At 33.5% G+C, this 27,561-nt stretch overlaps 1 protein-coding gene across 1 annotated transcript in view; it reads right to left on the reverse strand.

The window, feature by feature from the left end:
• Positions 1-517: 517 nt before the first annotated feature.
• LOC129216019 (uncharacterized) overlaps positions 518-27,561 on the reverse strand; it is a 236,245-nt gene continuing 209,201 nt past the window's right edge. The window contains exon 4 of the mRNA XM_054850156.1: positions 518-5,490. Within this exon, the coding sequence (XP_054706131.1) occupies positions 658-5,451 (4,794 nt within the window). The 5' untranslated portion in view covers positions 5,452-5,490 and the 3' untranslated portion in view covers positions 518-657. The remainder of the gene's footprint in view (positions 5,491-27,561) is intronic.

Genomic DNA, 27,561 nt, shown 5'->3' on the forward strand with positions numbered 1-27,561 from the left:
TTAAATATTATTTTAAAAAGACCCTGAGTAAAGAAGGAGGACAGTCACAAAGAGTTCCACGTCAAGTCCAGGAAAGATCATCGTCAGTAAGACGAACCAGCGAAACCGGTGAATATTCAACAAGTTAAGCATGAAGAGGATTTCGCTTCTTGAGCACGTCTTGGAAAACAGATTCCAACCTTCTTCCAAAAGCTGAGAGGAAGGCTTTCAATGTATGTTTTCTGATTCGCTGAAAACTGCATTTTTTGCCTTCGTAATTAAAAATGCACTCTAAAGTACCAAAGTTGAACTTTATAGTGATATGACTTACATTACACTTACACACAATGCAGACCAATTAGTCTAAAAAATTCTCAACAATTTTGATTTCTTCTTTTTAACTTACTAAAATTTTAATTGACCAATTTTCGTTCTGTAAATCTATATAAGACTTTAAAGCAACAACGAATAAACTTAAATATTACTAATGCTTAATAATATTTTTTGCAAATTACATTTTGATTTTCGGCTTGCTGGATGGCCCGCGGGGCTCATCGGGACCTGAACTTCGTTCTCACAGAAAATATATTACAGCGAAGCTAAGCCTCGATGAGGCGCGAACCTCCATACAGAAATTGTTATTACTCTTTACAATAGGCGTCATCCTCTTGGAAGCCTTCATGCGGGAGTCAGCGTGAAAGCCACAGTCATAGGCTGAGAGACTTTCTGGCACACTGGGAGGTAGACTAGAGACGGCACGAAGGTGCCGTTGCGGGTGACTCCATCGCATTCCGGCTGGGCAAGGAGAAAGGGCTGCATGATGAAGGAACCAGCAGTTGGGGGATTCTGAGGCATGGCAAAAGTCATCGGCAGGTGGGGGCTGTTTGGGGGCGGCGGAGGCAGACCGACCGGAAATCCCTCGGCGATTCCTTCCCTCGTAGGAGATTCTGGAGAAGCAGGATCCGCCTGGTTGTTGGTCGAGGTGGTGGCAGGCTCTACCTCCTTCTCCTCTTCTTCTTCGGGAAGGCTGTTCTCGTCGAAGGACTGTTGGTGCTGTTTGAGGAGCTCGCCGTGGTGCTGCCGGTTGATATGTATTCGAAGCACATTCCAGGCTCTGGTCAGAAAGCCACAGAAACGGCACCGGAATGGCCTGACGCCCTTCTGGGACGTCGAGCCGGCCCGCTTACCGTGTGAAGCATGAATGTGAGCCAGACACAATTCCCGGCTGCGGAACTTCTTGTTACACTTGCTGCAACGGTAGCGTTTGATTTTGTTGCCTCCTCCGGCTTTGCCACTGAGGTTGCCGACCTCGTGTACTTTGCGGTGGAAATGCCACGGCCTGTTGCCGAGCGAAGGAGCCAACTGCGAACTCACGATGAGGGGCTGAGACATGTCTTTGATGTTGAGTCCCGCGGCCCGGTGGCTGAGAAAATGACGCTGTAAGGAGTGGTTGTATCGATACGCCCTATGGCAGACCCGACAGACGAACTTCTTCTCACCTTCGGTGTTCACTCCGGTATGCCGCTTCTCGTGTGCGTACAGATTGGATAGCCAGCGCGTGGAGTAAACGCAAAAGGAGCAGTGATAGATACGACTGCCACCGCCGCCATGGGGCTTCGGGTGTGTAGATACTCTTGGCGGGGTATTGCCACTGGGCCCATTGCCGGGTGAGGTCGTGCCGTTGACTCGAGCCACTTGTTCCGGGACCATCAAAGCCGTGGAAGATTGGGTGCTGTCCGCCGTTGACGTTTTTATCCCTGAGTTGTTGGCGACGACTCCCAGTTCTTCGGAGGGCGAATGATGATCCTTGATCAGGTGGACATGTAGGGCAACTTTGTCGGGAAATCCTTGCCCGCACAAAACACACAAGCAGTTGCTATCAGCTGGGGAATTGTTGTTTTCCGGTGTTAAAGGAAGAGCATTGTGAGGAAAATTTTCCTTAAGTATGTTGCCATGATCGCTTATCATGTGGGCTTTTAGCCACTTGATGCTTTTAAAGCGGCAGTTGCAAACGGGGCAAATTTCTGGATAATGGCTGAAGTATCTGCCGCTTGGATCACTTAGATCTAGACCTTGTGGTGATTGTTCTTTTTCCATGAAAGGGGAATGTTCTCTGGGATCTTTTACTTGGGAACCTTCCTCGAAAATTCCATGAGTGTTCTGCTTATGAACTTTCAAGAAATATTTACTACATAATTCTTTTTGGCATATATCACATTGGACTCCTCCTATAGTACTTATTCGTGCTGCTTCATGGGGCTGGCTGTCAAGATTGATTCCATGCATTTTAAGCATGTGCGTTTTCATGAAGTACTTGTTGCATAACTCTTTATTGCAAATGTTGCAGTAATTTCGTCCAGTTAAGTTCCGTGGCTTATCTCCTAGCGAAGATATTACGTTGCTATGATGGAGACTTGGCAAATGTGCTTGGTGAGCAGAAGCAATCTGAGCAATGCTATTAAGAGATGAAGATGTGTTGTTGGTTGTAATAGGCAAAGAAAGACTGTGGCTAATATTTGGCAAAGGGGAAATCTTGGGAATAGATAGATTGCTTGGTAACTGGTTAACACTCGTAGAATGAACAGCATTTGAGGTAGGAGTAAGACTTTGAGAAAGCGAAGCAATAGATGTAAGAGCAGTGCTTCCAGGTGAGTTCGGTATAGCTGTTGTAGAAGGCTGTGATGCAAGTAAAGGAGTAGAAGGACTAGAAACTTGACTTTGAAGTGCTACCACTGAATTATTTGACGTTATAACAGGAATGTGTGAACTAATAGAGGAGAATGGAGAAAGAATTGGAGGCTGACATGTTGAAATGTTGGAAGCTGTAATAGTATTAGAATTGGGAGTTAAGGGTCCGTTAGAGGAAAGTGGTACAAGAGCTGTCGATATTGTATTGTTAACTATCGTTTTTATCTGACATACCTCATCCGAAAGGGATTTCTTAGGAGTAGAACTCATATCCACTGGAAGTCCATGTATATTTTGCTTGTGTGTTTTCAGGAAGTATTTGCTGCAAAATTCTTTTTGACAAATTTCACAATATGCCTCAGAATCAACAGTTGAAGACGCGTTTGTATAGTTTAACCTTTGATAATCTGATGAGCAATCTGAGAGTTTTGACTGTAGAGTAAAATCTGTATGATTATGTCCAGGAACATGACCATCCTCATTTGGAAGAACACCGTGTTCGTTCATCATATGAGCTCTCAAGAAGTATTTGTTGTCGAATTCGAGCCTACACAAATTGCATATAATCTTGTTACTTTCATTACCAGCTGAAGCATTCAATTCACGTATCATGCTTTGAAGTTTTTGCAGGTCTTGACTAGCTGCATCTTCTTGTAATGCGGTAGGCGTATTTTCTGGAAGTAATGAAGGTAAAGGAAGAGGTAAATGAGGCTTTATAAATTCATTTTCTTTATTTTCCTGGTTAATATTTTCTGAAGTTGGGGAGTTCGGCTTAGATTTGCTTTCTTCTTTGATGTAAGGAATGTTGTGAGAGTAAAACTTGTGCATTTTTAGCAGATAAAGACTAGAAAATGGTCTATTACAGAAGTCACAAGACAACTCACCACTAAGTCCTTCAAAAGTGAGACTGGAGTGAGATTCCTGTAATAAATCATCAGCGAAACGGTTTTCATCAAAATTCACTTCTCCTTTTTCATTTGATAGACTTCCCTGACTGTGACTAGATAGTTGTCCGGGCCCTGGAGGTTTACCGGGAGAAATATCTGGCATATTGATTCCATGCTTATTCAATTTGTGGGTTCGAAGAAAATACTTGTTGCAAAACTCTTTGCAACATAACTCACAAAATGCATCAGCATTGATCACTCCCATTTCTCTCAGCTTCTCTGGTGTGAAAACATGAGACACAGAGTTTTCATTCGAAGACCCTTGATGTCCTGGGGATTGAAGACTCGGCTGCATTGCACCAGAACTAACTGGTGGACATGAAGTAGAGGTTGAAATAGGAATAGTCACAGCAGTGGATATTGTAGGAGTACTCGTTTTATGATTCTGAATGTTAAATAAAGAAGGAAATTCCAGTTTTGCAGCCATTGAATCCTTGTTTTCTTCCTGACTCTTTTCAGAAAAACTGGGGGCTGAAGTTAAAGAAAGAGCTGACGTTGTCATCACGGGTGAATTGCTTTTTGTGTCTTGGGAAGGAGTAGTGCTCGGGGAGATATTCTGTCCAGGTTCGATTATTCCATGAATCTTTTGTCTATGTTTTTTAAGGAAATATTTGTTGCAAAATTCTTTTTGACAGATTTCACAGTATGATTCTATATTTACAAGACCCGTTCGTGAAGGAAGTGATTCGGATGTAGGAGTTTGCAATAAGTGAGGAAGAGGAATCGGACTGTTCATGCTGGGTGAGAGAAAAGGCCCACCATATGGGGAGCTTACTATTGATTCTACAGAGTAAATGCCATGCTTATTTGCTTTATGGGTTTTTAAGAAATATTTGTTGCAAAATTCTTTGTTGCAAAGTTCACAGTATGCTTCCAGGTTGAAAATTCGGACCCCTTGACTGGAATGTGAATTACCATTGGAAACGGGCGGGGTTTGTCCTTGAGGAATGACTGGAAAAAGAAAAGGTGTCATTGGATTCGGGAACATAGAGAGTGGTACTGGGATGTTTCCGGATTTTGAGTCATCACTTCTTGAAAATGGAATGAAAGGTGGAATCGGTGGAAAGGGAAAATGTGGATTTTTGTATTCCCTACTTTCTGGTATGACGCCATCCATCGGACTACTTCTGCTTTGATCAACTGGTATAATTTGCTGCTGCAAATTCATGTCACTGTTAGGAAGTTTTGATGAATTTTCTTTGGCTGGATCGCTGCTTCCTTCTCTAGTGTTTGAGGTAGATTTGTTGTAGGATTGCTGCTGGAGCTGCCTTTCCAGTACTTTCTGGACATGTTCTTCTTCGACGTGCACTCTAAGGAGGTCTTCATTCTCAAAGGAACCGCTACAGTGGTGACACTGCAGTCCTTCAAACTTAGCTTCCAGTTTACTCATTTGCAGATCAAGCACTTGATCCTCCTCCTGCTCAGGTTCTTCGTCAGCGACGACCTCACTCTCAAGCATCGGCATTACAGGCGTGGTTACGTTTTGATAACGGATAGGATTGCTCTGCTTGCGTCTTTTCTTGGCCGTCTTGTTAAATCCCGGCTCTTCCATCGTGCTGTTCTCGCAGCTGCTGCTGATGGGGGGACTCCGATTTTGGTTGTGTTCGCTGCTGCTGTTGCCATCTTCGTCACCCGAGCAGTTGTTATGAGCACTTTCAAGCGGCGGAGAGACTCTATCGCTTTGGTGATGGATAAGCTCTATGGGCTCCATCAAGTCGGAGCTCATTCTCATGACAATAGACTTTTCGACGCTCAGTCCGTACATGTCACAACAGCCTTGTTGCATTTTGTTTGAGGGGTTTTGAAAGTCTTCAATTCTATGAGTACAGGTTCGCATCCTCCATTGTCCTTTCAACAAGGAAGTGCATTTTAAAACCTGAAACGATAAAAGTAAAGAAACAATTAGAAATTACTAAGAAATAAAATATGAAAAGAACTTTAACATAGAAGTAATACAAAAGCCAATGAGTAAAGTATTCTCTGTTTAAGGATATCTGACATAATGAGTGAGAGATGTACTTCGTATTCAAGTGCCTCTGTCCTTGTATACTCCTTCAGTGTACAAGTATGTGATCACTCGATTCGAAAATAGATCTAGATGGTATGGATATAATACGCTCTTGTAATTGGAGCCTATTATTTAAAATTTTCATATAGCTGGAGTTCAACTTTTTATGTGTAGTGACTTTTTAAATGAAATTTATAAAATTAAATAAAATTAAAATAGTTTTGTTTACATAACTTGCGAACAGATTTGCCTTTGTAAATCAAATAAAAGTATACTTTGCATTATTTTCAAAATAAATTTCTTTAAATATTAAATAAGGTGCTCTCTGAATGCTGTTTGAGAAATAAATAAAATCGTAAGAGAATGAGGGAAACAATGGTATGAAACCGCATTAGAAAAGAACGTTTCTATAAAAATGACGGAATGCATTGAGAATCAGATGCTTGTTGTTGTTTTATAACTGGCCAAAGAACAAAGTGTACTTTGCGATTTTCAAGAATTTTTGCAAGTAAGTTTTCAAATATTTTAAGCTACTAATACACAATAGAGTTGAAGAGTGGTGTTAAGCATAATGTATATTAAAAGAACTGCTGTTTGCCTTCAATGGGTAGAGTTTTAACTGGCAATGTTTTGTCCGCCAGTTTAAAGGTTCATTTTCCAAGATGGCGTGTTGGGTATTAAGGATGCATCTATAACGGATTTTATGCAAAAAACTGAAGAACCGGAAAATAAAGTCGCTATCTTCTGTAACAGGAAATTGTTCGAATATCAATGAGGAGAAATTTGGATACAATGTCTCAGCTGTAATCTGTGGGCTCACCTTGACTGCACCGAAGCAGAGAAATAAGATTATAGCTATGTGACTTCAGCAAATAGATTAGAAGCAGCAATGACTTGGAAATAATATTTTACTTTTTAAAATGATTATTTTTCAAAAGGTCTAACACGTTTTTCAATGGTTTACTTTAATCCAGCTATTTTATACTAACCTCCGTTTTTAACTTTGAAAACTGCTTTTTAAAATAATAAAGTAAATGTTTTTTTTTTCTTTTTGAAGCGAGACTGCCTCTGACGACCTTGAATCGTTATTGTTCACTTACCAAAAAAGGGGGGGGGGAGAAATTGACAACGGTTATAGAATTCCGATTAAAATAGTTTCGGATAATCGGAGGTTTTATTGCACATACAACGGATCCAAGCGAACAGTGTAGTAATGAAAAAAAAATAATAATAATTAAATAGGTAGCAATCAATAAAGCATAGTAAAACATTTTTTTTTTTTTTTTTTTTTTGACGCATAAATTATTTGTTATAGTCTGACTTTTATCAACAAATAAGGTCTTGAGGTCTGCCGAAATTTTTAGAAAATTTTTCAAACTTAAACAAGGCAAGAAATGAAAAGTACCACTCGTACATCTGACTAAAGACATCTCATTGCTCATCTACAAAGCAATTGCTCACCGAAACTCGCTAAATTAAGCGACATTTCAAAAATTTCGGCAGACTTTACGATCTTATATCTCGAAAACGGGGAGACGAAAGAAAAAAAAAATGAGTCAAAAACATGTTTTACAATGCCTTTTTGCTAGCTACTCATTCAGATTTTTTTCAATAATATTCCAATTGGTGAGATCGTTAAAATTGATGTCCTAGATTAGTTGTCGCCAATCGCTAAAGGATCCCATTTCATTGAAAACGGCTACCAAAAAACCAAGCCTTAGTCGCCAAAAATGGGAACCATGTTTCTTTATTTGTGTAAATTCAAATGCTTTATCGTGTAACGATAACACGCTTAAAATCTTAAGATGTTCAGCGCATCAGTCAACTCTATCTTGACAACGTTATTCGGAACAAAGTCACTGAAAGTTATTTATTTATTTATTTATTTATTTATTTTATTTTATTTATTTATTTTTTTTTTGCACTGAATGCATGTATTTTTTTTAAATGGCTGCCAAAAGACAGAAGTGACTACCATGTCTTGTGACTCTAACCAGTGATTACTATTCAGAATTCCTAGTCTAGAGCTTTATCTTTAATCCCCTTACTGGAACAGATAAACTAATTCTTTCTCAGCCCAAATCCAACTATTTCAAAATCCGTAACACATTATTACATCTCTACCGCTCAGCTTATCGCATTCATGTCTAAACACACGTACGTGTCAGCATGCAAATCAGAGTAGAAAAAGCCGGCACCTGACGGACGAGAGAGGACGAGTCACGAAAACCCGATTCCGTTTTCGCGGCACTTCATTCGCTCAGAATGTGCGCGCTCGAAAATTCCCACCCAATTACACTATCCTTAATTTTGTAATTGTCGAAGAGCAATCCTTTTCTTCCAATTACAGCAATAATTCTGGCCCATTTCGGAGAGGGGAGTTTTCGCCGTTAAATAGTCTCGTCAACCGTGGCAAACCCTGGGCCGTTTGCGTGTCGCGCTTTTTTCCTTCGCTGGCCGCTTTCCAGCGACGAGACCGCGTAATTAAATCAGTATTTAATAACCCTCGGCACCACGTATGTTTGCTTTTAAGCGTGGTAGGTGTAGCGGAGGAACGAGCTGGTCACGAGCGACATTCCTCTTTTACCACGGATCCAAAAACCGTTTAGTGGAAGAAGCGCTCTCTCTCTTTGCCGACTGACAGGTAAAAAAAACTCCCGTGCCGTGCACTCAAGAACTCATGAAAAGCAAAAAGTGAGGGTGATGTAAGATGACAAATTGAGAAAGAAAGAGAGAGAGAAAAAAAAGGGTTTCGTTAAAGATTCATCATATTTAAATGCATATTTTGTCAATCAAAGATACATTATTGAAGCATACTTTTTGAGATTAAATTTCTGCGCTCAATAGATTTCATGTTGGGACACGGTTCAGTGTACATCACGGCACATTTTTAATATTGGCGATCAGGAACTCATGTAAAGCAGAAAATGAGGGTGATGTGAGATGGCACATTGGGGGGAAAAAAGGTTTCGTTAAAGATCCATCATATTTAAATGCATATTTTGTCAATTAAAAATACATTGAAGCATATTTTCTGAGATGAAACTTTGCGCTCAATAGATTTCATGTTGGGGCACTGTTCAGGTACATCACGGCACATTTTTAATCTTGGTGATCAGGAACTCATGTAAAGCAGAAAATGAGGGTGATGTGAGATGGCACATTGGGGGGAAAAAAGGTTTCGTTAAAGATCCATCATATTTAAATGCATATTTTGTCAATTAAAAATACATTGAAGCATATTTTCTGAGATGAAATTTCTACGCTCAATAGATTTCATGTTGGGGTACTCTTTTGTTATAAGTACGTCACAGCACATCTTTAATCTTGGCGCTTATTTTTCATGTCATTAATTGTCGCCATGTTTGGTCAAAGTTGCATACAGAAACTACGTTTTTGGCGATGGCATAATTTGGACAAAACGAGAAATGAACAAGAATAAAACTTCCAGAGAAAAAAGTTAATAAGTCATATGAAACGTTCCATTAAATTAATTCGCCAAATTCGCCGAAAAGGCTCGTTAGCATGCAAAATAATCAGTTAAGTAAATATACAGAGTCATAACTAAACACTAAAATCCCATTAAAATGCAAAATTAGAAAAATAGTAGCAAACATGTCGACAATGTAAACGTAATTTTTCACTTTCCGCAAAGGTCGAAATTAAACAAGTCACCAAGCCAACGTACCTATAACGGAAAAGTACCCAGTCGGCTTTGATGAAATGAATGTTCGTTTTGATACCTTTGGAATTATTAATACAAAAACAGAACATCAAAAATGATTTGTTTAAGCTACTTTTCCCCGAACTTTAATGACATTCTTATATACTCTTTCCTTTTAAGTAAAATAAAGTAGTTTTTCTAGAAAATAAAAGCTAATACAATCAATGGAGAAAAATGATTTTTAATGAATTATTAACATGAGTGACTTATAGACTGACATTATTTTCAGTCAAATTTGAAGCACCTAGGAGTAGAGGTGTTTAAGTACCAAAATTCAAATTTGCAGGTAATTAACACAAATGCTAAGAGGAACTTTCATTTGTTTTGGACCAGAGATGGCACTAGTAACCCTGGTAGATCTGCTATACAGCGTGATTTAGAAACACGTTTCAATAAAAGCCTGCCAAGATTTTGAATTTTAAATAAGTTTACTCAAAATTTGAAAATGTTCATTTACATCATCTTTTTTCTCAGTGCCTCACATCCATATTTAAATATAGCTGGAATGTGCACAATCTATCATTTCTCCTCACATTTTTTTCGTATTACAATTACTCTGTTTTCCTTCTTTGATTTTTATTGCTGCCTCATTTGCAACTATTGTTTTTCCTTCTAATTAATTCTTTTAATTTACGATACAAACACATTCATAAAAATGTAGTAGGGGAGAGGGTTGTACCTTGGGACACTGCTAATTTCTCAGAATCTATTTTTAACAGCCATGTTTTTGTAATTTCTAATAGTCCTTCCCCACCAAAAGGTGCCATAGTAAAAATCAGCATCAAATGAGTAAAATTGACGATTTTGTGAGAGAAAGAAAATTTCATGACTCAAAAGTAAATATTTTCTTCGTTTTTATTTCATTTTCTGCCTTTGTATGTGCAAATTTAATCAACTGAATTTTATTTTGTTGTAAAAGAGAAGTACTTTAAATATTTTGCTTATGAGAAAATAATGATAGTGCATCTAGATTGACCACCATTTTGGTTTTTCTTAAACCACGTGGTGATTGTACTTTGGGACAGCCAAACATTCTGTACCTTAGGACACGTTCCAAGGTTCAACATATGCATGGTTCTTAATAGTCAAGATATGTTTAGGAACATGGAGCAATGTTCTAATCTTATGAAGTCTTTTAAACACATTTAATGCTAGATAATAGTTCATAATTCTTTATTCATAATTTATAATTAATTATTAATGATTTAATTCACTATTAAGAAATATATATATACTAGAGGACCCGACAGACGTTGTTCTGTTCAAACTTTGTAAATTGAAAAGTTAAAAAATTTCAATAAACAATCAAGTGTTTGAACCGTTTTGTTGAAACAAATAAGTAAAATAAAAATGTTTTAAGCAGCTATGGTGTCAGAAAGCGTATATTTATTACAACTTGATTTATCTAATGACCACTGAGCAGTTGTTTTAATAAATATTTTTTATCCCGTACTTGATGGTTTGTTCCTTCTGCCATACTCAAAGGATAAAAAGCGTCCTCAGATATTAAGTGTAAAAATCTAACTACCCATCTAGAACAAACGGGAAATCCCGCTGCAACATCCCCATATGAAAAAGAATAAAACAATCGAAAGGATATCGTTTGAAAAAATGATAAAGGTAGATACAGTTCTCTGAATAAGCGAAATTCACTCATCCCTCCCCCCCTCCCCCGATGTAAAATAAACACATAATTCAACTAAAATGAATAAAAACTCTTTAAAAACGAGAAACAATTCTTTGCAATTTGAAATATTTCGCCAAATAAAGAAAAAATACAATAAATTACATAAATAGCAGCTTTAAAATGTAAACAAATGATCACGCAAATCTATTGTTTATAGCCAAAGTTGCCAAGCCACCACGTTACTGTAATCCAGCCGATCACTGAGCGAAGCCAACTCCGACCGATTAGCGGTCCGATCTTTTGAACGAACATTTTTTAAACTTCATATATTGCCTAATTTGTTCTTTCCACCAAATATAAAGATCTTCCACTGTACTGATTTTTTGTCTACAGAACTACTGTGTTGTAATTTATCTCGAGGAAAATAAAATTTATTTCATTTTAAATTCCAGCATCTTTTTCTTTAATAATGTTAGTAAGTTAGATATTCCTTACAGTATTTTTGACATTGGTGCTAAAACTCAGATGGATTTGAGCCGAGAAAAAAATGTTGCTAGATACGGTACTTTCTGATCATTTGGTTGGGAAAACCTAAAGCTCCGATCCGGTCACATGGTTCAACTACGACAGAACACACGTTTTGCATGAACCTTTCAGTACCTTATATAGTTTGAAATATATCACGAACCCTAAAACCGTTGCTTTCAAGAAATGAAGGCTTCACTCTCTCTAAGTTTTGTCTATTCTCAATTGACATATCACAGTAGGAAACTTCATTATAAAACGCAGAGCTGGCTTTCTCATCGTCCTTTGGCAACGGGTTAAATATTTATTTCAGTTCTCGCTCAACAATAGGTTAAAATAAATATTAATCATTTGGGAGACAGAACCATCCAATGTTTTAATTAATTAATTAATTAACAAAAACGTTTCTGATTCGATCCATCGCGTTTCGAAACCGATAGCAAAAAATGAAAATGAAAAAATGAAAAAATCCCAAAATACCCTGGGGCCTCATCTATTTTTCATTTTTTCATTTTTTCCTTCTTTTAAATGAATTCTTCGTTCTTGTTCAATCCTTATATTGCTATCAAATGTGTTGTCTACCAGTATCATAGAGCAGCCTGTGGCGCCTATTGAACTGAGTAGTGAAGTTCCTTTTTGTCCTGAAGTTTTTTTTCTGGATCAAATATGATTCAAGTACATGACTGTTTCCTGAATCATGAAGACTATCCCATAGTTTAACATGATGTGTCCCAAGGTACAATGGGATGTTGTACCTTGGAACAGCTTGGGACTTTTACTTTAAATGGCTGGCAATATTTCATTTTCAAACTGTCTGAATTTAAAGAAAAATATATTGCATAGAAGTATTTTGGGGTATTTTAATGTGACTTTTAGATTTTAAATTTGATTCAAATAATTGACTTTTAAAATTAAAATATGAAAATTGGCCCAAGGTACAACACTTTCCCCTATAGTACAGACTTAGAGAAATTAGCTTTTTAAATATTTTGTTCTTTTTTAAAAATTTGTTTCAGCTAATTATTGTATTAGTTTTTAATTTTTATTTAGAAATTTAACTGGAGGGCTTGAAGTGTAGAAAATAATATTTTTGCCCTAGGAAGGCCATTGTAGTTCGAGGAGTCGAAAGGTGGTGAACTACTGTTATCTCTTTTTTTCTTGGTATTTTAAAGAAATCATACATTCCAAAAATAGTATGCTGTTACAGTTGCCTAACAAAATAAAGCATTTTTCATTATTTTCCAAGTTAATTTACAATCAACAACAACATTGCATGTAGGAATATTTAAAAAGACCTTGATCCAGCAACTAGCGCTGGTTTAAAAATTGTCAATACCATATCAGGGGGGTATTGTTTTGCATAAAACATTTTAATATTTGTAAAATAATTACGCACTGATATTGAAACCGTTGAAGGGAAATTAAGCAGGGACTGGAAGTTAATTTCGTTGAAACAGATATTTCGTTGCATAGGTATTCGTAGTAACGGGTTTTCACTGTATTTATAATCTAATATTATCTGAGATATAACATTGAAAGGTTTTTTTTTAAATTTATTTTCTAAGCATTATATTAGTAAGCACTTTTCTTTTTTACAACCAATCTCAATTATTCTTTCCCACACGATATAAGGGGGAGGAGGGAGGGAGAAATCTTTTTTTTTAAGTAGAAGCCAAGCTCTAAACCACAAGCGCTCGCGTTTTCGGACATAGAGATAGCTTGGCTCAGCACTTTTTTTCACTAAATGTTTGCTCCCTATTTGTTCACTCATTGGATTATAATGCGGCAACAACATCATAAATCATTGATGCTAAACTACGAGTCCATTTGTAAAAATGCTGTCAGAATTTCAAATATTAATTTAATATTAACAAAAAAATTTTACTCTATATTTCGGACTACCAAATTAAACTGCATATAAGGTTTCGTGCTATGTAAGAAATAAGTCCATAAAACGTATTATTAAAATAATAATAATAATAACAATGTGGAATTAATTTAAAAAAATGGAATAAAAAAAGAGAACTTGATCGAATCTCTCAAAGTTTTTCAAAATACATCCAAACATTTTGTACTCTTGCTGATTCAGATTCCGAAAAAGCATTCAAAACAACGTCAGCCAAACACAGAAATTTCAGAAACTATATTGACTCAAAAAAATGCATAATCGAATGCGAAAACGCGATCACTATGAACACGAATAAAACTGAATTATACATGCTCAGAACGTTTGTTCAATAACAGCAGGAATTCACACAATGACGAAACATTGAAAACTATTAAATCAATTCAGAATTTTTCAGAAAATGTATTGACTCATAGTACTCTAAACTAAATAAATGCATTTAGAAAGTACGTAGTTCGATGACTAAGTACGCGATTTATACTGCATTACACCATTCAGAAAGTTTGTTGAACTGCATTAGTTAATGTTTTAATTTTGCATTTCGAAGCACAAAGATTTTGGTTGGTTTGTTCTATTGATTTTAATAGCGCAAGAGCCATTAAAAACTATACAGAGCCAAACAAGAAAAGATTTTGGGAAACTATCTCGGCACTAAATATTTTCAACAATATGAGTGCACACAATATTGTTGAAAAAGAGGCAATTAAGATCGAATAAAACTACATTACACATACATAAACAAAGAATTTATTGAACTGCGTCTATTCGTATCACGAGGGACACTGTTCAAACTGGTCTGAACGAATTCAGAAATTTTGAGAAATTAGATTGGCTCAAAGCATACTAAACTCTATAAATACATTCAAAATTCGTATGCAGCTGCGGTAACTAAGAACGATTACAATGGGGTCGTTTCCAATGTTTTAAAAGTATTTTTTTTCTGAAAGAACATGCTTAAAAACATAGGATCTAACCATTTTTAAAATAGTTTGTTTAAGTTTAATATTTTTTAAAAAAATACTTAAATCGGTGATCTTTTATTGTTTACATTTCTTGCCGATGACATCAGAAATGATGAAATGCCATTCTGTGTTGCCATTCACAGTACAAAATATTTAATTCGCATCTTTACTCACGTGTATTGGCAACGATATGGTTGATAGCAAGCGTAGAGCGCAGTTTTAATTCGCTTCTTTATTATCATAACGTGAAGACGCGGTACAAATATGCGCCAAAAAGCATCATTTGTGACGTCATCTAGACCACGCCTTGTTTGAAAAATCGGGCATTTTAAAAAAATAATTAAAAATAACTGTTGGGAAAATGAAAAAAATTTCTGGGTCCATGTTTTTTTTTTTTTTGCTTATTCTATCAATTTCAGTGACTAAAAGTACTACTTTTGACTGAAGAAAACAACCCCATTGCATTATGTATATACTCAGAAAGTGTATTTAATTTATATCATTGTGTAAGTTCATGGAGAAAGGAGCCCTCAAACTGCAATAAACAAATTGAGAACTTCTGAAAAACTAGATTCCTAAACTATGTATATAAATATCGTCAAATTCGCATATAGCTGCAATAAGTAAGAAGGATTAAAATTTCAATAAATGTACAGAGAAAGTATTTTATTCATATTATGACATTAACTAATATCATGGATAAACTTTCAAAATGTATTAAACATCCTCAGAAATTTTAAGAAATTAGGTAGGCTGAAAACATACAAAGCTATATTAATTCAGTTAAAATTTGCAAAAAGCGATTACAACAAAAAGCGATTAGAAATATATTTTATATTTTCAGAAAGTTTATTTCATAGCATAGATTTAATTATTAGCCCGGAGAAACCATTGCAGTTTGAAACAACTTGTATTAAAGATATTCAAAACTTTTGAGAAACTAGATTGACTTGAAAATCCTAAACTATACAAATGCGGTCAAAAGTAGCGTAAAGCGGCAATAAAAAAAAAATGAGGATTTCCTTATATTCTAGCCGACCCGTGCGAAGAATTCGCGCTCCATATAGAAGGAACTCAAAAACCCAGATTTAAAAGTAATTTTTTGAACAGCAAAAATGTGTTTTGTTTATTTTACGCAAATAGCGGTTGAAAACATCTTTGAAGTGACATCTTACTTTTGAAGTTTGCTGAAATATTAAGCTAGGTATAACGTACCTACAAAAAACACCTTTAAGAAATAATATACATATAATACTACAATTTATATACCTTGTTAAAATAAAGTTTTTTTTCTGGTTTCAATGCAACAACACAACACAATTTACTGTAGTTTAGAACTTTTCCCCCAATGGGTTAATATTACATATTCATGGAAATTTGGATCGGAATTCTACTGAAAAAAAGTCATTTAAACGATATTTTTATGCTCGTGGGGATTCAAACTCACGACCTGGTACGACGGTTTAACCGAACCAATGACTCTACATGTTGAGATGCTTTGCATTAAAGTAATGTTTAAATTTAAAAAAAAAAAAAAAACAGAATAACTTGGTTTTGCTGACAAAACAATCAAAATGTGAATTGTCTCTTTATTTTATTTTTATTTTTTTGCCGAAAAAAATCTTTAAAAATGAAGCCTAACTTATGAAGTTCGATACAGTATTGAAGAAGTTATGACGTTCTCATAAAAACGGAAAAACAAAAAAAAAAAAAAAAACTCTGAGAAATAATCTTAATATATAAAAATCTTCTGTGCGACGTTTGTCACCAAGGCTTTTAAACGGCTGGACCGATTTTGATCAAATTTTTTGTGTGTAATCAAGTTGTGGCAAGCATGGCTTCGAAGCGCGATGGATCGAATCGGAAACGTTTTCGTTAATTAATTCATTTAAAGATTGGGTGGTTATATCTCCCAAGTGATTAATATTTATATTAACCTATTGTTGAACGAGAACTGAAATAAATATTTAACCCGTTGCCAAAGGACAACAAGAAAGCCAGCTCTGCTTTTTGTAATGAAATTTCCTACCGTGATATGTCAATTGAGAACAAATAAAACGTAGTGAGGGTGAAGCCTTCATTTCTTAAAAGCAACGATTTTAGGTCCCGAAATATATTTTAAAGTAAAGTACTGGAAGATTCACCAAAACATGTGTTCTGTCGTCGTAGTTAAACCATGTGACCGGATCAGTGCTTTAGGTCTTCGTAACCAAATGATCAGAAAAAACCGTACCTAACAACATTTGTTTCTCGGCTGAAATCCATCTGAGTTTTGGCACCAATGTCAAGAATACTTTAAGGATTATCTAACCAATCAGTAAATCATTAAAGGAAAAGATGATGGAATTTCAAGACGAAACAAATTTCATTTTCGTCCAGATAAATTACAACAGGGTAGTTCTGTACACAAAAGATCAGTGCAGTGGAAGATCTTTATCTTTGGTGCAAATAGCAAATTAGGCAGTATATGAAGTTTTAAAAGTTTTCGTTCAAAAGATAGCGTCGCTAATTGGTCGAAGTTGACTTCGCTCACTGATCGGTTGGATCACAGTAACGTGGTGACTTGGCGACTTTGGCTATAAACAATAGAGTTGCGTGATCATTTGTGTACATTTTAAAGCTACTGTTAATGTAATTTATTGTATTTTTTGTTTGTTTGGCGAAATTTTTCAAATTGCAAAGAATTGTTTTTCGTTTTTAAAGAGTGTTTAGTCATTTTAATGGAAGAATGTTTATTTTACATATTGCTTCGCTAATTCAGAGAACTGTTTTTACCTTCATCATTTTTTTAAACGATATCCTTTGATTGTTTTATTCTTTTTCATGTGTGGAATGTTGCAGCGGGATTTCCCGTCTGTTCTAGATGGGTAGTTAATTTTTTACACTTAATATCTGAGGACGCTTTTTATTCTTTGAGTATGGCTGCTGAACGACCAAAACATCAAGTACGGGAGAAAAAATAGTTAATAAACAACTGCTCAGTGGGCATTAGATAAATCAAGTTGTAATAAATATACGCTTTCTGACACCAAGCAGCTTAAAACATTTTCTTTTTACTTATTTTTTTTCAACAAAACGGTTCAATCACTTGAAAGTTAATTGAAATTTTTTGACTTTTAATTTACAAAGTTTGAACAGAACAACGTCTGTCGGGTCCTCTAGTATATATATATATATATATATATATATATATATATATATATATATATATATATATATATATATATATATATATGGTACTCAGAAAGTTTATATAATTTATATCATAGTAATAATTCATAGCATGGAGGCACCTTAAAACTGCATTAAAGAAATTCAGGACTTCTGAGAAACTAGATTCACTCCCCAAAAAAAAACAACCTAAACTATATAAATGCGGACGAAAATCGATTTATCAGCGATAACTGAGAAAGAAATTACACTTACTAAGAATCTATTTAACTGTTATTTCATCTAGTAAAGAAACATTCATAATTTTATGCATTCAGAACACTTTACTGAAAACTCCTGTTTTGTTCAGAAAAATATTGCGTATTTTAGAAGTCCTAGCTACATTGAAAAAAAAAATGTCACAACTACGTAAACAAAAACGATTATCACTATCAAAACTGATTTCACATAACTGCAAAAGAAAAATTAGCCCCTTCGAACAGTTTAAAAAACAACCTAGGATGTAAACATCTAGAAACATTCTTGTAAAACGACAATTGCTGAAAAGTGACGTAACCGATCACAAATGTTTAAACAGATTTTTGAATGACTAAAAAATGTTAAACCAAAGCTACAGGCCAGCTGCTTTTTTTTCTGCGTGCACTGAAGTTTTCTGAGTGTGAACAGCTTGTCTCTGAGTTTACTTTTGAAGGAAAAATTCGTGATGTCGTTTTCTTACTGGCTTTCATTCGTATTTTTGAATGCTTTGCTGAAATCTTGTGATAATTCAGCTGCAGGTTAGTTTTTCTTTTTATTTTTGTTATCACAGATTTTCGTTCAGGGTTCGATATTGAATTTCATGCTGTAGATGTTGCAAACTATCGATGAAGAAATGTTACTCAGAAAGAAAAGATTAGAAGTTTAATAAAAGAGAAGCACTCATTGGTATAAAAAACTTCAAACTATTTCTAATGTGCCGTTTTAATTTCCCTCAAAGTTCTACTAAAAAGTGTACAGATGTTTTAAAAAAAGTCAGTAGTAAACAAAAGTGATAAAAAAAAAAGAAAACCTTCTATAACACCCGGTGATAAATTATTTGGGTACAATAGGAACGTACGTCTAAAAAGATATTCAATTTCACGGATTAAAAATTGCTATAATCCTACGCTTAGGGATTAGTTAAAAGCACCAAAATAATTTATTTATTAATTTGTTATTCTTTGGACCTTTTTTTGTTGCTTGCAAAAATTATACACTGCGTGATTCAATTTTACATTTGATTTAGAACTAGTTAAAATATGCGCATTTTAAGTTTAGAAACACTTTCAATCTCACTTAACTTTTAAGAAAAAATAATTTATTAAAGAAGGATTCAATTTTTAAGTTTCATTTATGTATCTATTTCCATACAAATTACAGGTTTAAATTCTGTAAAAAAAATTAATAATAATAATATGCTGATAAATTTAACACAAGAAAAATAAGACCCCTTCAACATTCAAAAAATAAAAGTTCATGAGTGAGTACATATAAAACAAAATCTTATGATTGACAAAATGTAGTTGGTTATGACGAATGAAAATTAAATGTGTAAACAAAATCAGAAAATGTGTTCTACTTTCTGTTTCTAGCACATGAATTTGAAAAAAAAGAAGATTATTCGAGGAAAGAGACAGAATAGAACATTCATTGTTCATGTGTTTAAACAATTAAAACACTCGGTTTTTATGAGAAAAATCAGTTTATACTGGAGTTAAATGCAACAAATAGAGATAACTATTCTTTTATTAAAAAAAGAAACTCTCCAAATATACTTGATGGTGCTTAGTACAAAAATGTACTTCGCATGTTTCTAGAAGAGGTGAAATTAACATTTGACTATGCTGGAGCAATACAAGACACCAATAGGTGATGCAAAACATTTTTAAATGTGCTGAATTCACACTCAAATCGTTGGTGAATCAAATGATAAAGTGCTGAATAAATGATATTTACGTACAATGGGGTCGTTTCTGAAATTGTAAAAGTTTTTTCTTTTTTTTTTTTTCTGAAAGAGCATGCTTAAAAACATAGGTTCTGACCATTCTTTAAACAATTTGACTAAGTTTAATATTAAAAAAAAAAGAAAAATTTGTTCAGTGCGCTTTCATTGCTTACACTTCTGCCGATGACTTCACAATTGATCAAATGCCATTCACTGATGCCATTCACAGAGTGAAATATTTAATTCACATCATTGCTCACGTGTACTGGCAACGATATTGTTGATAGCAAGCATAGAGCGCAATATTTAAATAGCTTCTTGATTATCATAACGTGAAACGCGGTAGACAGATGCGCCAAAGTACATCATTTGTGGCGTCATAAAGACCACGCCTTATTTTCAAAATCGAACATTTAAAAAAATTAATTAAAAATTAAGCGTTGAGAAGATGACAGTTTTTCCTCGCTCCATGTTATTTATTTATTTATTTGCTTATTCTATCAATTTCAGTGACTAAAACTAGTACTTTTGACTGAAGAATACAACCTCATTAGAAGAATCGTGTTTCCAGGGCAATTTCCGTCAAAAGGAGTGGTAAAAGTTATTGTTTCATTAAATAGCAACTAAAAAACAAAACAGATGATTTACGCAGAACAAAGGGAAAATACATTGATACATCGCTTTTTTTTTTAGAAAACATTAAAAACACGCGTAAAAAATACGACAACGAAGAAGATTCAACAAGCAGCTAAAAGAAAGCATGGGAAGGAAGACAGATTTGGCCGTTAGTTATACATTTTTGTCAGAAGTAAAAATCAATCACTTAACTTCACAAATAAAAATGCGATCCTGACCTAAGCGCAAAGAAAATATTTTAAATTTTAGACAAAAAGAAAATGTTAAGCGGTATAAAAAAATTAATCGAGTAAAGCTGGATTGGTATCTAAATTTAGTATGCATTTAGATATAACAGATAATATGTCTATTAGCCTAACAGGGGATTCAGAAATCAAAATACTAAACAAAACTGCAAACAAAAAAAAAGAAAGAAAGAAATATAGTATTACTTTCTAGTATTAATGTCTATACACTATTGGTTATGTAGAAACTTAGCATCAGTACATTAACCACGAAATACTTAATAGAGATGGGAAAAAAATAAGAAAATTTTTGTGCTTTTGAATAAAAATATAGTTAAGTTAAAAAAATAAATAAATAAAGGAGACAAGTATGATAGTTGAATAAATGCTAATATGGTGGCGAATGTTAGACGACCCGTGGACACATTATCTTATGGAAAAATAAAATAAAAGAAAAAGACTAGGAAATGCAGACTTTATCCAAATCAATGTCCCGTAATAAAAAAAATAAATTCTAATCGTCGAAAATGTCGAGAGATAAACCTAGAAGTACGATTTTTTCTTTGAAAATTTAAGTTTAGAGGTAATAAATGGAGAGGGGGGGGGGATAAACGGGTACACGCTGTAAATATAGTCAACTATAGATAGCTTAAAGTCTTATAACTCGAATATTGCTTCATCTCGAAATTATCCTTGGGTCCCTAACTCTTGAAAAGGCTATGAGAACTTCCGATAGCTCGAATTACCAATAGTTTCAAGGTTTTAGCAGAGCCCTTGGGACTTCGATACTTTGAGAGTTGACTGTATACACAGTACCGTCTCTACGGGGGGAAGAGGAGAGGGGACGGTCAACCCCAGATGACACCTATCTGTGGGGGGAGGGGCGAAAGCCAAACTGAAATTTGGAGAGAAAAAATATAAATACTGAAAATTCTGAAAACTTAACTCAATATATCTTAAATTATGATTAACTTAACAAATTTAACAAAAATAGAACCCAATATTAAGGGGGCGGTTACATATGCGTCTAGGGCAAATTTTGCTTAAAAAGCATTTGCAATCTTTTAAACTGTTGTTACATCACGAGAATAGAATTAGGCTGGTTCTGACAATTTTATGAACTTCATGTTTACATAAGGCATAAAATTGTCAGGGGAAGATGTAAGGCATGTTTACATCTTCCCCTGGCGGTGCAGGGGCGGAGGGGTGACACCACAAGTTACTTTCCCGCGTGGAACCCGTGCTAGGAACACCACTGTTATATACTCAACTTACTTACATACTGAGATCGATAAACGTCAAGAATAAGCTGTTTAAATTTAATCTAAAAATACGCATTAAAAAGTCTTTTAGAAAGGAAAAAATTGAACGATCACATTTTAAAACGCATCTGTTATTGGCTAAATGCATCTGTTGTTGTTTAAACAATCTATATTCCATCCCAGTTGGAAAAGCGTTTCACTTTCAGCTTACTTAGTTTAACAGAGCTTTTAGTATTTAGATGCAACTTTAGATTTTAGTGTTTCTCTTAACCAACAAACTTAAACTTCGAAAACGAGCTATCAACTATTTACCAAAAATAAATAAATAAATATTGGCAAATTTGTAATTTTCAACAACGTTTTCGAAGTGAAAACTCAGCAAATCTATTGATACATATGGAGCTAAAGTAATTTTAAGCGAGCTCTTTTCCTTCTAAAAATAATCATGAATTTTATTTTGCCTTAAATAAGCAACTATATTTAAATAAAGATGTGCGTGTAGAAATTGATGCACGAGCAAAATATTTTTTTTCAAAATAATGTTTGAAATCAACACTTCGTAAAAGTCAAACTGTACAAAAATCGAAATTTTGACTTGAATAAGAATTTTATTTCAAAATAATTTTAAGTTGAAATGTAAAAGCCTATCTTCTAAGTTTCGAATTTATGATACGATAAAAGTTGCAAAACTAGGTATTTATTGATTAGAAAGAATGGTTAATATGTGCAAAAATTGTCCCGCAAAAATTAATGTGAAGAAGTGAAAATAAAATTCGGCACTCCGTAGATTACAGGTAAGAAGACAATCTTTTCCTTTAAATTTCAAGCAAGTTTTTATAAAAATTAAGATCTTTTGATCAAACAATCGAGTTTTAAAATTTTAAATCGAATATTTTTAAAAAGAGATCCTCAAAACTTCAGTTATTAAATAATAATTAAATTTACTTTAAATTGATATTTTTAAAAACAATAGAAATTATACAGAGTAAGCAAAAAAGTTCACAGTTTAAAATTTTATACTTTTGAAACTACTGCGTGTAGAAAAATGATTGATGTTTGAAATTAAAGATTTTATTTTTCAATTACAAATATTCAACCTGTGAGCGTTATGTTTCACGACAAGCATTTAATCCGTAATCTAGTCCAATTTACACACCGCATTATTTTTTTAAATTAATTTTATTTTATTTTTATAGGATTACATCCAAGATACACATGTGGAACAAACAGGATTACAAATAAGATGCTTGTAAAGGAACAAAAGGCTTACAGATTAAAAATTTTAGGTGAGAATAAAAAAAATGTATTTTTCTTTTATTTCGTGCAAATGCAAAATAGTTTAAAATAAAAAAGTTTAAAAATATGGTTATTCTTTCACACTAATAATGTATTCCAAGCACCTCCACCAAAAATGATAATATGTAGGCCGTAAAACAACTTTTAATTTATTTAAATGGTAACGATTTAAATTAAATTTAATATATGTACTTGACAAAAGTATACCATAGATATAAAAAATAGAGGACACGAATTGAGCAGTGATTAATGAGACAAATTTCAAATAAAGTTCAGTTAATAAAGAAAAGTTAAATAAAGAAAAAAAAATTAAAAACACAAGTTATTTCAACTGAAATCATATTCAAAAAAGTAAATTTTTCTCAACAATAAGTTTCTTTATATACAGAGCTGGTATCTTAAAATCGGACAGTTGTTTTATTAAAAATACGCATGCACATAAATAATCACCGAATAGACCAACGATTCTCAACCGGTGGTCCGACAGGAAATTTTGACCGGTCCTCAGAGATTTTTCCTCGTTGTAGGTCAACAATTTTCCTTACTCAAAAACAAAAACAACATAATAATAAAAATAATACACTGTACAACATCCTTTACGTTAATTTTGTGATTAAACATTTTTTGTTTCATTAGTTTAATTTGGGAACATTGATTTTGAAGAACTCGTTGCAATTTTCAAAGCAATGTAGGCCAGCGGTAATGGAGCACTATTCATTCCTGGTGCAATAACTTCTATATACGTATTTTCTTTAGTCATAACTTCGTTACGTAAATCAAAAGGGTACCTATCCAGTTGTCTGTGTGTATTTCGTGTAAAACCAAAAGCATTCGATAACTTTTCATGAATGATCATGCTAGCCGTTTTCGAAAAAAACACAACCGGTAGATTTTACTTCGAAAAACAGGAGAAAATGGCAGGTTTTTATATCAAAAAACAGGGTAAAAATGTTTTTTCAAGAAAATATTTCGAGCTTAACTTTTTAAATTATATTTTATTCGGTTTAGCATTTAACTTCTCGACATTTAAAAACTCGCACTCAAAATGATTACAGAATTTCGTCTAAACAAAGAGTCCTGAGTTAAAATTTTAATACAATACTCATACAAATAATACATAATAACGAAACTCAATAATAATCAAAACGGAAAAGGAAAAAAATCCAATTTATCAGCATAGATGCAAAAAAATTGCGTTGTGTTAAGAAGTATGAGAAGTGAAATTAAAAAGAACTTTTTAATTAACAAGGGGCTCTGCCCCCTGCTCGTTATCGCTCACCAACCCCGAAGATTGCTCCGCAATCTTATTTGATTCGCAAAGATTTAAATCGTCAATTAAAAAGAAACAGATTAAAAACGCATTATGAACTTAGCTCCCTTTGGATCAAAAAGCACCCTTTATTTTGAAACACACACACACACACACAAAGTTGACAATGATGTTGTTAGAAATTAAAACGACTTAAAACGATTGACATAAGCAATCAAAATTATTGGGACATTTTGATTTATCTGCTTCAATAAAGTACTAAAAATTAGTAAAATTCTTTAACAAGCTTGACAGAAAGTAAAAACGCATTAAGCTAATGCTTCTGAAATTTTAAAAATGTACTATTGAGCAGCAAAACTAAAACATATTTAATACATCTTAAAAGACTAAAAAGAAAGTTTCCAGAAAGCAGTATATTAATAATGTAAAAAGATAAAAAAGCACGTAGTAGATAAACAAAATAAAGTTCAATTACATTAAATTAAAACGTAGTTGTCATTTATCCTTTTTTTGTGTTACAAGAATTTTGAAAGGATTTTGAATGCCATTAGAAAAATCCGGCGTTTGCTTACCTTTTTATTAAAAATAATTTTAAAAAATGTCAGAATTATTGAGTCATTTTTAGATTCCAAGTTCAAGCAAAATATTGAAAATTGTCATTTCCCCATTATTGGCATTTTTAATGTGATTCAATAGTTTACTCTCTAAATATCACCAACAGTGGCCATATTAAAACTAGATTTTTATTAAAAAATTCGCCAAATTTGTCGCCAAGTTGGCGATAAAAACACTGGTGATATATCGCCAAAGGTTCGCCAAATTATAACAACACTTGAGCTTACATCGAAATTAACGATGATTTCCCCCTAAAAAGGGGCAAAAGACCTCTTTAGAAACACCCGAATGCAACCAAAAGAAGAGGTGCTTAACTAGACCCCACTAGGAGTCTACGTACCACATTTCAACCTCCTAGGACGTACCGTTTTTGAGTTATGCGACATACATACGCACATCCGTGCATACCTACATACAGACGTCACGAGAAAACTCGCTGTAATTAACTCGGAAATCGTCAAAATGGATATTTTGCATGTCTATACATTTTTAGGCACTTATCTACGTGTGGTCGAGTCGGGGAAAAAAAAAAAAAAATTCAACATTCATTCGGGGGTGAGTAAAATGGAAATCAAGGTCGATTTTTGAGTGAAAATTTTGTCGCGAATACAATACTTCCTTTTTTGTAAAAAGAAGTAAAAAAGCGTACAGTAATTGCATATTAAGTACTTAGCTTGCATAGAATTTTACTTGCTTCGAAGTATTTAAATTTTATTTATTACTTTACCGTACGAAAGTTCATATAACAAGCTTCAAAATACTTGCAGGACGATATCTATCTATCTATCTATATATTTATACATACACAGCAAATTTTGTTCGTTGAAATGAATATTTTGTTGCATTGATATTCGCTGTAACGGGATTTCACTGTATATATACATATAAATATACATATGATTTTAGACAATGAGAAAAGAAAATATTAAATTGGTATTAAAATTTCAAAAACTCCAGGTGCTAAATTTCCTGCGAAATGTTTTAACAGAAATAAAACACTGGCCTTTTCAGAGCTTTGCACTTCTAGTCAAAGCACACTAGTTTTACCGAAAATAATAATCGTGTAAACTTTATTGCCGATAAAATAATCTAATTATATTGTCTTTAAACATTGAATACTCACGTAGTCTACTATGAAACAATAGCAATATTTCCTTTCAAAATATCTCTAATAAGATCTAACTAAATAAAGTAATAACAGCGCAAGAAACTAAAAAACATTAACACAATAGCCAATAAGTAATACATAAATAATAACCTAGTCCACAGTTTTAAAAGTTTGTTACTCTATAGAACACGATCTGATATCAAATAATGATCCGAAATTCTTCGATGATAAATAACTCTACTTCGGAACATTTAACGAGCTTCACTATTTTTAACACATGAATAACGAAACGATTAGTTAAAACCAAATAACATAATCTACCGGTTTTAAGTCATTTAGAACTTTGTTTCTGAATCGATATGAGGAAGTTAAAAAGCTTTTGCAATACTCTGTGACTACTTAAAAATTTCGTAGAATACAAATGACTTCAGTTATTAAACCTTTTCCTTTTGCCCATAAATATGCGCTACCGAAGTCGATTCTAAAAGAGAAATAACCGGATGCCCTCACGTGACAACAACCGATCTAGAATAAAAATATTAGAAGGTGAAAATCGCTATGAAGGTCCGGGGAAATTCATGACTAAGTCCAGCATTGCGTGCCATTTGCGTGTATCTTCAAAAAAAAAAAAAAAAAAGCTGATTTTTCTGTAACAAAACTCCATGCGTTTTTTTATTTAATGCTGCCATTTGTTTTTTGTTTTTTTTTTTGTTTTTTTTTCAATACCAGTAATAGAACTTTTAGTTCTTTTATGCAATTTAGACGGTAATTAAGTTTCTGACTTACAGATAAATGGAGAAAATTTTCATGTAAACAAAATAATAATTGCTATTTTAAAAGTAAACTGATTTTTCTGTAACAAAACCCAATACATTTTTATTTAATGCTGCTTTTTTTTAATATAAGTAAGAGAACTTTTTGATCTTTTATGCAATTTGGACGAGTTTCTGGCTCACATAAAAATGGAGAATGTTTTCATGTAAAGAAAATAATAACAAGAGCTATTTTAAAAGTCAGTAGATTTTTCTGTAACAAAACTCCATACGTTTTTATTTAAGGCTGTCATTTTTTTTTTTTTAGTATCACTAATAGAACTCTTAGTTCTTTTATGTAATTTAGACGATAGTTAAGTTTCTGGATCACAGATAAATGGAGAATATTTTCATGCAAACTAACTAATAACAAGTGCTATTTTAAAAGAAAGCTGATTTGTCTATAACAAAACTCCATACGTTTTTATTTAATGCTACCATTTTTTTTAATATACGTAAGAGAACTTTTAGTTTTTTTTATGTAATTTAGACGATAGTTAAGTTTCTGGCTCACAGATAAATGGAGAATATTTCTATGTAAACAAAATAATAACAAGTGCTATTTAAAGTTACGAACATTTTTCATTGGTGATTTTTTACATAGACAGAACAACCGATGGATGAAAATGAAACAAGCTCCTGAATATACTACTAATATTTAGGTTAGTACGTTACTAGTATTTTCGTTAGTTTCATATTTTAGTAGTATATTTTTCAACTTAGTATGTCAATTAGTATAGCAGCTAATATGTTATGCACAGTTAGGTTACTACAGCAAGCTTTGAGAAATTAATGTACTTAAATATATGGACGTTGTTTTTCTTGACTTTCGATAAAA

This window comes from Uloborus diversus, chromosome 2 (assembly GCF_026930045.1).
Source record: "Uloborus diversus isolate 005 chromosome 2, Udiv.v.3.1, whole genome shotgun sequence".
Lineage (NCBI taxonomy): Eukaryota > Metazoa > Arthropoda > Arachnida > Araneae > Uloboridae > Uloborus > Uloborus diversus.